This window comes from Myotis myotis, unplaced genomic scaffold (assembly GCF_014108235.1).
Source record: "Myotis myotis isolate mMyoMyo1 unplaced genomic scaffold, mMyoMyo1.p scaffold_m19_p_13, whole genome shotgun sequence".
NCBI classification, from domain to species: domain Eukaryota; kingdom Metazoa; phylum Chordata; class Mammalia; order Chiroptera; family Vespertilionidae; genus Myotis; species Myotis myotis.
The window spans coordinates 28,563,256-28,577,283 of NW_023416317.1; the positions used below are offsets into that span (position 1 = coordinate 28,563,256).

Genomic DNA, 14,028 nt, shown 5'->3' on the forward strand with positions numbered 1-14,028 from the left:
GGCCAGTGCTGGCGGATCTGGGCTGGGAACCCGGCCAAAGCCAGAGGCAGCGACGCAATCAGCCCCCTCCTCTCCGGGGAAGCTTCTCTGGGCCGGGCCTCTGGAGGCGGCACTTTTCTGTCTGCTCTGTATTTCCTAACTTTCCCGCTGCACCCATGCATGACTGACACAGGGAAAAGCGTGGTTTTTCAAAGAAAAGCAAGTCGTTGGTGACGAGAAGAACCGGGAGGGAGGAAAGGGCTAAGGGGAGAGACAGGAGAAGGCCACCACCCCTGGGGCAGGCAGGGCCTTGGCCCACATGCTGCCCGCCCCTCCCCTCCGCCCCATTCCTGCAGGTGACTCAGCAGAGGGCAGGGGCGGCCCTGGAGTGAGGTCAGTCCCACGCACGGTGCTTTGCCTTACCTTGTTGGCCCACTCGACCCGCTCCACGTCTGGGAAGTGGATCTAGAAAAAAGAAGGCCCGAGGGGAAGTTAGACTGGAGACCTGCACGCTCCTGGAACCGGACAGGCTGCCTGGGCAGGTCCCCTCCCTCCCGCAGGCGCCTGGCCAGCGACTCAGCCGGCCCTGCCCTCAAGGGGCAGCCTGGCCAGTGGGGCAGCCCGGCCAGTGGGGCAGCCCAGCCAGTGGGGCAGCCCGGCCAGTGGGGCAGCCCGGCCAGTGGGGCAGCCGGCCAGTGGGGCAGCCCGGCCAGTGGGGCAGCCCGGCCAGTGGGGCAGCCCGGCCAGTGGGGCAGACTGCGAGAACCGGGCAGCGCCCACGCACAGCTGACACTGACCGGGCACCAGACACCAGCTCTGCCAGTCCCAGGCTGGGGTGCCCTCCTGGGTGGCTCTGGGGAGACCCCTCCCTCTTCTCCCCTGCCTCCCCTTGGTCCACAGGCTGGAACCCCCTCATTCACTTGTGCAAATAAGGCCCACCCTCCTGGTGAAGCCAGGAGCCCCCACCTGAGCCTCTTCCCACATAACACTGAATTTGCTCCTGGCAAATTCTGTCCCCCTGTTCCTTTTAATGGCCCAATACTCGGTAGAAAAACTAGAAGATGTAGCTAAGCAAAAGGGAAATATTTTATCAGAGAATGCCACCAGTGGTAAGGCCGCAGTCGCCTTAGCAGGTTGATACATTTCCTTTCAGTCTTTTCCAGAAGCAAGTATGCGCAGTTTTCACAGAAATGGAGGTCACAGGGCTTTTTTTCACTTAACCATGTATTGTGATGGTGCAGACTCTAATGGTAACTGCTACCAATTTGAAAAGCCAGAAAGGGCATCCTGTTGCTTATTACACTAGCAAGTGGGGGATGGGCTGCTGAGGGGGACCACCCTCAGCTTCCAGGAGCCCCACCCCTTCCCCAGGAAGGAGGCCCCCCACGGGGGCTGGCGGGGGGGGGGGGGGGGGGGGGGCGGGGTGGCCGTCCCACAGCAGAGCTCTCTCCGGGTCACAGCCCCAGCCAGTGCCTGCTGCTGAGTCCTGCACATCCCGGGAGAGGGCAGGTCCCCAAGATGAAGTGAAAATCCTGTTGGCTAACCTTTACTGACCTGCTGGGAAGCAGGGAGCTTACTACCCTCCCACAGGGGTCTGTCTCCACGTGTATCTGCTGAGCTTCTCACCCCCTCCCCCGGGGTTTCTGGGATGGACAGAGGGCAGAGTGTATGTGACGGCCGGCACAAAACACGGATCGATAACATGGCCACTGCTGCCGCCACGCCCCGAGTCCCAGAGCACGAGGCCGGCTCGGACAGATCCACCAGGGCCCGCGGCCTCCCCAGGTGGAGAACGGGCTCACTGTCCAGGGGCTGAGCAGAGGGGCCCATGCAGCCCTCACACCAGTGCACACCCACCAAGCCCCAGGATGCCCTCAAGGCCCAGACCCTGGCAGACCACCTGCCCAGGGGAGAGCCAGTCCCCGGGAGGCGGAGCACTGGCTTCTCGCGGACACAGCGGACACAGTTCTTAACTTGTGAGGTCAGAGGAGCCCAGTCCTCCTGAGGCTCAGGTGCTGAATATTTCCTGGTTCCCAGAAGGAGAGCCGGCCCAGGCCCCAGAACAGAAGGGGATGACGGGGAGGAAGTGGCAGGAGCTGGGGTCGGGCCCCCAGTCCGGCTGGAGAAGAGCAGCCCGTTCACCACACATTCCCAGCAGCTGCCCCGGGCAGGTCCCACGCTGGGTACCTGGGGAGTGGAGGGGGGGACCTCTCCCTGTCCCTACCACAAGGCCCCGCACTGAAGTAAAAACACCTGCACGAGGGCTCTGCGAGGGCCCCAGCCCATACCCTGGCCTCAGCCCCCAGATCAGCCCTCCCATGTGAACTGCAGTCACCTTGACCTTTTCTGTCCCCAGCCAAGGCCGCACATACCTCTCTGTGGGTCTGCAGCACTTCCCTGTTCTCCTTTAATTACCTCGTTCATCACCATCCAGCCCTCTCAAGTGGGGGATGAGTGTCCTTATTGCGTGGCTGCTGATTCTCCCCCGCAGCATTTAGCACACGTTGGGGCTGCTCGCTCTCCCTGCCTGCCTCCTGACCGGACTGGAAGTTCTAGGGCTGACTCAGCCTGGGTCCCCATTATAATGGGCCTGCCCCTGGCATGCGAATGTCTTCATACATATTTGAGGAATGAATGAATGAATGCAATGTGCTTGCCTTCAAGGGGCTCCCAGGCTAGTGAAGGAAGCAGGCAAGTCAGGGTTCAGAACCGAGGGGCAGGTGGAGGGGGCATCACAGAGGAGAGTTTGTTTACAGCTGGGCTCTCACTGGCACCTTCAGGCTGAACTCCTTACGCTCCTCCCATCCTAACCACTGCACTTCCCACTCATCCTGCCCCAGGCAAACTTACATATATGTATACCCCTTTCTCCCCAAGCAGTTCTGCACCCCTGGGAGCTGAGCAGTTCTCATCCTGGACCCTGGAGAGGTGACCCAGGTTGGCCACACTTGGAAACTAAGTCAAAGATCCTGAGCTGCCCCACAGCTGCTGAATCGGTGCGGCAGGGCGGGGCCTTCCATTTTATTTTTAACAAGCTCCTGGCATGACTCTGGAGTTCAGCAGGGGTGGCTGGGAGGTGCCAGTGGCCAGCCCATCTCTTGCTTTAATGTGACCCACACTCACCCTGACGGTGAGGACGGCCACGGGATGCCCAGGGCCCGCACTGATGACCTGTGCCTGGTGTCTCTGGGCCACCCATGGCTGCATTGGAGGTTTCTTGCTAAGACATTCCTCCAGACAGCGAGCCTGAACCCCCAGACAGAGCAGCAATTCAGACCAAGAAAAGAAGAGACCATCAGGTTCTGCCTCGGGCACTCTGAAGGCCCTCCTCGGCCACTCAGCCCTGCCATCTCTCCCCAGGGAGCCATGCAGCAGCCGGCTGCCTTCTTGGCGTCCCTGACTAGGACTGGACCAGGGAATGAAATGAAGAGACTGACGTTTATGGAGCAGCTCCTAGTACCCAGTACTCAGCCCGACGTAGACAAATTAGTCTATTTTTCCATTATCATTGGTCTTTAGGGGATCTTTCCCTACTCCAAATTCTCAGTTACTCTCTGTTTTTATCTACTGGCTTTATTTTTTAGCTGTTGCACCTACATCTACCTCTACAATCTGGAATTTTTAAATAGTGGGTGAGATAGGCTTATCATTTCATTTCTCTCTACACTCTAAGGCAATTTTCTAACATCACATACTAAAAAAAAAAAAAAAAGTCCACTTTTCTCCTAACTTGTGAGGCTACTTCCCTCATAAGTCGTGTGCATTTTCATGTGTTGCTGAACTTGGTGCTGAACTTAGCATGGTCTGCTCCTGCGCCATTACCTTCTGTTTTAATCTCTCTGGCTTTGCAGTGTCACCTGGGTAGGGTGAAGCCCCTCTTTTTGCTTTTCTTTTTTAGGCTGATTCTGAAAACTGTAGGTATTTATACTTCCATATGAACCTTAGCATCAGTCTCAAAAAAAAAAAAAAAAAAATCCTCCTAAGATTTTGATTGCTCTATTTTTTAATTTATAGATAAATTGTAAGAGAACTGACATCTTTACAATATTAAGTCTGCATCCATGAACAGAATCTTTCCCTTTATTAATTCACATGGCTGTATTCACATAGGATCACAAACTGCGTTCTATGAAAGTCCTGGACATTTTTGTTAGCTGACTTTGCCGGTTTTACGGTTATTAGAAATTTCATTTTCTGGGCTACTTGGTTGAAATCTGTTACTAGCTCTAATCACTCACTGATTCACAGAGGTTATTTACATACATTTATAATCTCCAAAAATAACAACTGTTGTTCTTTGCTCCCTGCCCTTATCTTTATTATTTGTTTCTCTTGGGTGACTAGCAGGGTGGTAGTGAGCATCTCTACCTTGTCCCTGACCTCAAAGGGAACTTTCTAACATACTGCGGGCCGGTAGTTTTATTGCTAGCTTTACCCAGTGGCCAGATAAGTTTCTACTGAACGAGTACAAAAAACGTTTTACATAAATGTTAAAGGCACAATTTAAAATTAAACACCTATTGCATTTTGTTCTTACAAGCTTATAACTTTTTAAAGAATTCTCGTGATTGGCCACAAGCCTTCGAACAGAAAACACGAGAACTCTCGTGACCCGTCCGCAAGATGTTGAGCACGATTTTTGCTGAACATTTTTAGAGGACGGCCTCTGTCAGGAGGAGGAAGTTTCTTCAAATCCTACGCTCCCGAGAGCTTCATTATTTAAGGGTTTGAGCTCCATTCAACATTTTCTCATATCTAGTGAGATACATTATTTTTTCCCTTTTGTTCACTAATGTGGTCAGCTTAACTGACGTTTCTTTCTAAAGCAGAACCATCTCAAGTTCCTGGGTTAACCCCCCTTTTCGTAGTATGTTTAGTCGGCTGATAGTTCACTGAGGTTTGATACACTCAGGATTTGAAATGATACCTACAGCTTCTGTTCTGGTTCAGTTCTTATCTGGTTTTGATATAAAGATTTTACAATAAGTCGGAAAATGAGTGAGATAGCTTTTTCCTTATCTTTCTCTTTTCTGGAACAACTTATAACTATAGAAACTATCTGATCCATGAAGTTTAGGGTGTCTTACCCAGAAAACCTCTTCGCCTGAGGGGTGGTAAGTTACCATTGTTCTCTTTAGTGCTTAGCAATGTATTCAAGGTCTCCTTATCTCTTATCTCGGTAATTGTGGCATTCACATTTTTTTCTAGAAGTGTGTTTCATCTAGGTTTTCAAATGTATTGATATGTAGTTGTTTATATTTTATTATTTTACTAGTAAATCTGTATCGTTATGTCTGTATTTATTCCTTTTTCATTCCATATTGTTTTCCTTTTCATAATCAAACTTTGACAAATATTTTGCCTATTGTATTAATCTTTTCAGAAAACTAACTTTTGTTAATTTTCTGTCCCCTTTTCCTTTATTTTAAATTTTCTATTTTCATCCTTATCTTTTTTATTTCCTTCCTTCTTACTTATTTGATCTAAATCTTACTTTGTGGAGTGTATGACTACCTGACCACTGTGCTGTACACTGTAAACTAATACAAATTAATATTGAATGTAAACTGTAATTTAAAAAATAAAACTGTTGCTTTTCTATGTTCCTAGAGTAGAACTCTCTGAATCTTAGAGTTGAATAATTTGTTATAAATTCCCCTAAAAGTTTTGACATAGTGGTTTCATTGTTTTTCTTTTATAATTTCCACTATTACGTCCTCTTAAACAATGACTTTTTAAAATAGTAATGTTTTTAGAAATCTACACATGAGATTTCTACAGCAATCCATTCATTATTGTTTTCTAATTTCATGTCTTTGTGATCTGGACAGTCCATAGGGTGACAATTCACTGGAATATATTGATAATGCCCTTGTGGCTTAGTGCGTGATTAATTCCTATGACAGTTCCATGTGTGACCAAGTTATTAATCATGTCCTTTTAATATTCTTTATTCTTGTTTCCTCTTTGTCTACTTTTTTTATTTTCAGAGCAGAATGTGTGAAAACTTTTAAACCCAACTATTGGCTTATCTCCTCCATGCAGTCTGTCAGTTGTTGGTTTATATTTCAAGTTTATTTTATACAATATATATGGCCATGATTATATCTTCTTAGTTATGGCTACTCTTATGAGACTACTAGAGGCCTGGTGCACGAAATTCATACACAGGGTGGGGGGATGGTCTCTCAGCCCTGCCTGCACCCTCTCGCAATCTGGGACCCCTCGGGGGCTGTCCCTCTCACAACCTGGGACTGCTGGCTCCTAACCACTTGTCTGCCTGCCTGCCTGATTGCCCCTAACCACTCTGCCTGCCTGCCTGATTTCCCCTAACTGCCTCTGCCTTGGCCCCCGCGGCTTCATCCTGAAGTACATTCAGAATGATGTCCAGAAGGTTGTTAGGCTGTCTGGTCTAATTAGCATATTGCACTTTTATTATTATAGATAATATCTTTCTTTGTCTTTATGATATATTTGAGTTATATTCTATTTTATCTAATATGAAATTGCTTTCTTTGTTTCAAAATTGCCCAGTTATATCTTTCTCCAATCCTGTTTTCAACCTTTTTGAGTTCCTGTTAGCTCATGTTATTTAATACTCACCTTAATTCCTTATTAGATTATAAAAATTAATTAAATAAGTAAATGGAGCCAGAGCTGCCATTCCAGAGGAATGGCCTTGCACACCTTATACCTCAAACCTTTGGAATGTTAAAATGGGCAAAAATCACCATTGGACTTGGCCTAAAGCAGGGGTCCTCAAACTACGGCCCGCGGGCCACATGCAAATACAAATATTGTATTTGTTCCCGTTTTGTTTTTTTTACTTCAAAATAAGATATGTGCAGTGTGCATAGGAATTTGTTCATAGTTTTTTTTTAAACTATAGTCCGGCCCTCCAACGATCTGAGGGACAGTGAACTGGCCCCCTGTTTAAAAAGTTTGAGGACCCCTGGCCTAAAGCAACAGTATGACCCCAAAAACTGTTTGCAAAGATAACAAGAAAGTAGATATTATGACTAGCGAACTGATGACTACCAGACTGAAAATTCAAAACCTTATTTAGATTAGCATCACTGTGCTGTTATCTGCACCAATGGAAAGGCCTCCGCCTGTCGATGTAACCGTTCCCCTTCCCCTTCTCATAAGTGCTACTGGCTTTGTCTCCTAATCGACACATGCTTTGGGCTTCTGCCTGAGTCAGTGCTTCCCAAATAGCTACTCTTTGATCTCAAATAAATGCCTGATGCCTCTTACTTTGAGAGGCCTTTTATTTTTAGGTTAACAAGTTCCATTTTATAGATAAGAAAACTAAGGCTGAGTGGCTACTTAAAATCACCAGCTGTGGAGCGCTGGAGCTGAGTGCGGGCTGTGCTGTAGCCCCGCACCCCACTCGCTCCTCTTCTTTACTTCACACACTATGTTTCCTTTGGGGGTCGAACAACCCTTTCACAGGGGTCGCCTAAGACCATCGGAAAACACATATATAATTACATATTGTTTTTGTGATTAATCACTATGCTTTAATTATGTTCAATTTGTAACAATGAAATTGGGGGTCACCACCACATGAGGAACTGTATTAAAGGGTCGCGGCATTAGGAAGGTTGAGAACCACTGTCTTAGATAGAAAGTCTAATTTAGCAGAGGGCCTGCCCTCAGACATTTTTATTTGTTCTTCCTAGAGCTGTATAAGGTGAACAGCAAAAATACAATTATGCCCATTTCACAGATAAAAGACTGAGAGACTGGTGTGCACTTGCCAAGATCAGAACTCAGATCTTCCCACCTGCATTTGATTGGAGCCGAGCCTTCACATATTTTTCTCATTGCTTTCCTCTCCCCCTCTTCCACCTGAGATGTCAGCACTTAAAGTCCATTTATTAGTGTCTTGCTAACCTATTCTTGGCACATTTAAAAGTTAGCCTCTGTTAACCTCAGTTTTCTCATCCACAAGATGGGCACAGCACTGCCCACTCTACAGAATTCCTGAGAAAACTAAATGCGACTCGACAGTGCATGTAAGGTGCTCAGTATCCTTCCTGGCTCAGACGTGGTCACTTGTTGGAAGTTGTACAGACCCTGGAGGTGCAGACACCTCTGAGCTCAGGTGCATGCCAAGAACAAGGTCACTGGGCTCTGTGCCCATTTCTGCTTCACCCAAAGCCCAGCAAGTTCTCTACCGGGGCTCTCGGTGCCTCCAGCTCTGCACGTTGAGAGGCCACCGAGACGGGAGAGTAACACGTGGGGAGAGGCTGACACAGCGAAAGTTCAGTCACCTGGTTGAGGCCACAGAGGAGGGACCACAGCTGACTTGTTCCCCTGGCCTCGGCTGACTGGCTGAGGGAGCTGTGCCCCCAAAGATGGCCACCGACAGTGGGCCCAATGCCTGTGAGGCGCCCTGAGAAAGTCTGCCCACGAGGGGCGCTCCACAGTGAGGTGCGGCAAAGGGGCCCAGGCAGGGCCTCTGTCTTGTGTCTTCCCCTCACCAGGCCACTGAAGGGAAGGCAGCAGAAGACAGGTGCCTCGCTCTCAGGCTGAGCCCCAACGTCACTGAGCTTTTGCTCCAGTTCCCCACGATGCTGGGAGACACCCACAGCACCTGGCAATGCAAAGGGCGAGACGCGGGCAGTGGCTCTCAAACTTTTCTGCATAAAACCACCTCCTGGAGAGCTCAGAGAAGCATGGGTTCTTGGTTAGAGCCCCAGAAATGTTGCGTCAGGACTGGGGCAGGGCCTGGAAACCTGCGTGTTTAACAAGCTCCCAGGCGGTTCTGATCCTGGAGGAGGAGAGTGTGGGAGATGCGTGCGCGGGGCTCCAGGCTGGAGGACCTGCTCAGGCCCTGGAAGAAGGTGGCTCCTGTGCCCCAGAGGGTTCCTGACTGGGCTCCAAAGTCACAGCTATTACTCCCGGGAGAACACCAACTTCTTACCAGTAGCCTACCGACCCCAATTCTTTTACAAAGGGATTATCATCATTTGTGCCACTAAAAGCAAGGGGAGGAAAGAGCGAGCAGGCAGAAAAAACCCCGTAACATCATGATTCCACTGAGCTCTCGGGACTGCCCTTCCCCCTAACAGCAGAGTCACTCCCACCCCTACGGCAGCCAGGAACACCTAAGTGCCACTTCCTCCAAGGAGGCTGCCTGGGCCACTTCCGGCCTGGGCTGGAGCCCCTCCCCGCGGCCTTGCACAGCTGCCTTGTAGACTCCTCACCCTGTATCAGGAAAGGCTGTTCTCGGGGCTCTGACGCCCCTCTAGCCCGGGCTTCCTCAAGGGCGGGACCTCGTGTCACTGGTGCTGTGGGCACCGAGCCTGGCATCCTGCAAGCACTCAGTAGATGTTTGCCAACTGAGTAAAGGATGCCTTAGATCCCTGTGCGGGGCTTGGAGGGAGGGAGGCCCACATTCTGCTCCTCTCTTGCCCAATCCTGGCCCAGGGCCTGGGAAGTCCATGAAGCATCGCGAAGACATGGGGCAGAGACCCTGGGGCATGGCTAAACCAACCTGCCTGCCTCCTGCTTCCTGAGGGCAGGCCTGACTCCAAGCCACATGAATGACCTCACCGGGCCTTCGGGGGCCTCATGGGTAGGAAGTCCCCCAGTTCCAAGTGGCCCCCAGCCAGTCCTGATGTTCAAAACCAGGTTCCACACATGAGCTCCAAGAAGTGAGCTTTGCAATGTAATCTGAGAGCGCCCGGCCTAAGCTCAGAGCTGTCATCGCATTTTCTTCCCCTAATTAACAAAAGTCTCAGCGCAGGACGGACGGGACCGTGAGAGCCTGGGCCCTGGAAAACTGGGGCTCCACCCGAAGGAGGAATGCCGAGCTCCCAGGAAAGAAAAGCACTCAGCTTGGTTGTCTGCCTGGGCGGCTGGCACCGGGGCTTCGAGGGACCATCCCAGTGGACCAGCATCTCTGATGCTACGGTGAGCCTTGGGATGCTCGCCAGTTTAGGGGAATGGCTCACCTGTCAGCCGTCATCCATCAGATGCACCCGATTAGGTGGGGGGGGGGGGAGGGGGTAGGCAGAAAGTTTGGGGAACAGGGTCCTGTGGGCAGGGGGCACCAGAGAAAAGCCAACTGGGGACGGATTAATCATGGCAGGCTCCTAAGTCCTCATCATGTCCAGAGAGAAGTCGGGGACCCAGAGAAGACAGGGGACCTCTGCAAGGCCCCCAATGAATGAGCAGAGACTCCAAGTCCAGACCTGCCACCAATCACATCAGCTCGCCCCACCCCAGCAGGTACACAGGGTGCACTGTGCCTAACAAGCCTGCCAACTGGTTGCTATCAGCCGGCAGAAGAGCTAGCCCGGCCAGGCCCGAGACCACAGGCGGACAAATTGCCATGTTTTCTGACAGTTTTCTCCTCTCTCCACCTGGGCTCGGGCCCTCATCCCCCAAACACCTCCCTCCTCACACTGGCCCATCGTGGAAGGAGCAAAACAAGTATCAAACCACCTGAGCTCTGGGCAAGGGCTGGATGGATGAGCATCATTGCTCGCAGCTGCGGAGGGGCCGCTGCATGAACCCAGGAGTGCGGCCTGGCCAGCTCCCACCAGGATCCTGCCAAGGGAGGTGGGGGTTGGGGGGGAGCAGAGCAGCAGCCAAGGTTCCCCCAGGCGGGTCTTGAGGAGCCCAGAGCACGAAGGAGCGACACTGAGGAGCAGAAGGGAGGTGGATGCTGGAGTCCCTGAACCTACAGGCCGGGCCCAGCAGAGCCGGGCGCAGGGGGAGCCTGGACAGCCCCCCTCTGCACATCCCTCCTACTGCTCCTCCTGCTGCAGTCACCCAGCTCATGTGCTGCTCGGACCCTTGGGAACGAGTTTCCTATTAGGAAGGTAGGGTCAGGAGGCCAGGGAGATCGAGAATACACGACAGCCCCCACGAGCCCTCACTGCTGGCTCTGAACAGGCAGCTTTCAGACACTCGGCTCACACAACTGCTGCGGAAACGCGTTCCAGGCTGCAGCTGCATGAGGGTGCGCTGGCTGTCACCAGCTCTGTAGCACCAAGGACCCCACTCCTGTCACTCCGCTGTCCCCCAGTCTGCAGCCTGGCAGGGAGGGCTGACCGAGGCAGCTCTCCATTCCTCCAAAAACAGCCCTAAAAGCTGTGTGCGAGGAGCACTCACACGTCCACACGGCAGCCACTCCTGTCCAGGGGCTGAGCCAGGGAGCCCCCGCCTGCTCTCTCCCTGTGCCCCGGCCACAGTCACAAGACAAGGGGTCCACAGGTTCTTCACTCAACCCTTCTCAGGCAGAAGCAGCCCTTCGCGCTGTATCGTCCATGGAAGGGAACCAGGCGAGGCCCAGGGGGCTGGCGGAAGTTTTCACAGGTGGGGACAATGAGCCCAGAGCCCCACAGGGCGAACGATGACTGAGGTCACCCGGAGCCGGTGGTGAGGCCGGTGGTGAGGCGTCTCACAGGCAGGAAAGGCTGCTGGATTGAGAACTGAGCTCCAAGTCCCGGCAGGGGAGAGGGACGGTGTCTGCTCAGCCCCACCTGGCCTTGGCCTCTACCCCTCACAGGGCGGGTGTAAGTCCGAGGAGGTGAGAGCGGCAGCGGGCGGGCACCCATCGCACTCCCTGGGTGCCCCTCTACGGGACCAGGTGGCAGCCACATCCAAGGCCGCCGAGACCCTCAGCTTTTCTTCAAACTCCAGCCACGGGTTTGCCGTGTTAATTTGGAAAATATGTCTTGATATCAACGGGGCCCTAAGCCATCAGCCCCACTTCCATGCGAGGAGACCAGGTCTCAAGATGGGCAAGGCGGCAGGCATGGTGCCGGCAGCAAGTAAAGATAGAGACACTTTTGCTCCAGCACCGCGGGCAAGGGGCACGCTGCCCGCACCGTTCCCAGAGCCCTGTCTCTCCGTCTTCATAAACAGTACGAGCTCCTCAGGAGGTAGAGGGAGAAGAATATTCGACGGAGTAGTTCCCAGGTTTTCCACATTTCGCCTCTCCCCCCAGCTAGTAAACCTTCCCCAGTCGGGTCAGAAAGCCCACATCTACATCTATTTGCATACTCTTCACAGGAGTTCACATTTACAACTATTTGCAAACTCTTCACAGGGGTTCACATCTACATCTATTTGCAAACTCTTCACAGGAGTTCACATTTACAACTATTTGCAAACTCTTCACAGGAGTTCACATCTACATCTATTTGCAAACTCTTCACAGGAGTTCACATTTACAACTATTTGCAAACTCTTCACAGGAGTTCACATCTACATCTATTTGCATACTCTTCACAGGAGTTCACATTTACAACTATTTGCAAACTCTTCACAGGAGTTCACATCTACATCTATTTGCATACTCTTCACAGGAGTTCAGATTTACAACTATTTGCAAACTCTTCACAGGGGTTCACATCTACATCTATTTGCATACTCTTCACCGGTGTTCATGCAGACCTGCTTCTCATCCGGATTCCTAATCCCAGGAACGGGCGCCCAACTACCCCAATCAGAAGCCTCCCTGCCAGGCAGAGGGAGGAGGAGGCCTGACCCAGCCCCGCCAGCCTCTCCCCGGCCCCTCAGCCCCCTCCCCGCACAGCCATCTCTGGCCCTGCCTCCCGCTCTGTCCCGTCCTCAGCCGAAGGCAACTAGTCCGCAGTTTCTGTCACTGCATTTGCCCATCAGCGCAGCGCCCCGCGTTCCTTCTTTGACTCAACAGGCGGGCTGATTCCCTCCTGAGTAACTGCGGAGGCGCGGACGCCCTTGTTTTCCTCCTGGGTGTGGCCCGCCCGTGACTTCTCTCCCAGGCTCTGGGCCCTTACATGAAATCCAGGTCCCTCTCCCAGCGCAGCCGAAACAGAGGTGGGGATGAGCATGAGGAGGGCGAGGGGCACGGTCCCGCCCCCAGGGCATCCGAGCCGGGCCCGTGGGGGACTAGGCGTGCGGGCCACCTGGCTCCTGCCCTCCCTCGGGTCCCCGCGTCCCGGCTCCCCGGCGCCCCGCAGGCTCCTTCCGAACCTCCCAGGGCCTCCACCCCACCCTGACCCCTGCCCGCCAGGTCGGCTCACCCAGGCCGGCAGGTGCTGGCCCAGCAGCTCGCGGCTGATGAACTGGCGCTCGTTGTCGAGGAACTCGAAGGCGGCCGCCAGGCGCCCGAGCTTCCCGCGGCGGTTCCTGCGCCACCACAGCCACAGCAGCGCGCCGAGCAGCAGCCAGGTGATGCTGAGCCCCAGGTAGCCGGCCAGGTAGACGGGCGCCAGGTAGAACAGCACGCGCGCCAGGAAGCTGTAGAGCTCGGGCAGCAGCTGGCGGGCCAGGCGTGGCTCCGGGCCGGGCGCGCGCGGCGGTCCCTGGGCGCAGGGAGCATCGGGCGCGCGGGGGGCGCAGGGAGCATCGGGCGCGCGGGGGGCGCAGGGAGCATCCGGCGCGCGGGGGGCGCAGGGAGCATCGGGCGCGCGGGGGGCGCAGGGAGCATCGGGCGCGCCGGGGGCGCAGGGAGCATCGGGCGCGCCGGGGGCGCAGGGGTTCTCCGCGGACATCTCCCGGCCGCCGTCTTGCCTTTTCCGAAAGCTTCACTTGGGCTCAGGTCCGTGAGCGCCGACGCCCGGACACATCTGTCCTCCAGGCGCAGGAACCGGACTGCCAAGCCTCACCTGCCCTGCGGGACTGGCCGGCGCCGTCCGGGCGCTCGGAGCTCGCGGTTCCCGGCGGCGGCACTCGCGCGGGGCCTGGGAGTGCGCGCCTGGCAGCGCCTCTCGGCTCCCAGGCCGCCGCCGAGGATGGCTCCGCCTCCAGGGGCGGGTCCAGGCGGAGGGGGCGGGGTCGGGAGTTGGCCTGGGTGTAAAAATGATCCTTTTTTTTTTTTTTTTTGCAAGGGCTTCCTCCAACATCAACACCCCGCGCAGGCGTCAGAGGCGGGTGCAGTTGCAACACCCGATTAGAACACCCTGGGTGGACCAGGTGCTGCCCCGGGCAGTATATGACTCACCGAGACACGTGGACAAATGTCTTGTCATAGATAAACATCACCTAAGAGCTGTCTCCTACACCCCATCTATCCACTCTAGTGTAGACTCTTGGTTGGGCATT

At 53.6% G+C, this 14,028-nt stretch overlaps 1 protein-coding gene across 17 annotated transcripts in view; it reads right to left on the bottom strand.

Annotated features, from left to right (window-relative positions):
• The window catches only part of ESYT3 (extended synaptotagmin 3), a 56,346-nt gene extending 42,635 nt beyond the window's left edge, over positions 1 to 13,711 (bottom strand). For 16 of the 17 annotated variants that reach the window (XR_004971538.1, XR_004971537.1, XR_004971539.1 and 13 more), the window contains exons 1-2: positions 13,008 to 13,711; positions 403 to 444 (exon numbers count right to left, since the gene is read on the bottom strand). Coding sequence is in view for 14 of the 17 variants with exons in the window: in XM_036332423.1 (XP_036188316.1) it covers positions 403 to 444; positions 13,008 to 13,478 (513 nt within the window). In the remaining 3 variants the exon portion in view is untranslated. The remainder of the gene's footprint in view (positions 1 to 402; positions 445 to 13,007) is intronic. The other variant, XM_036332424.1, reaches the window with a different exon arrangement.
• Positions 13,712 to 14,028: the final 317 nt, after the last annotated feature.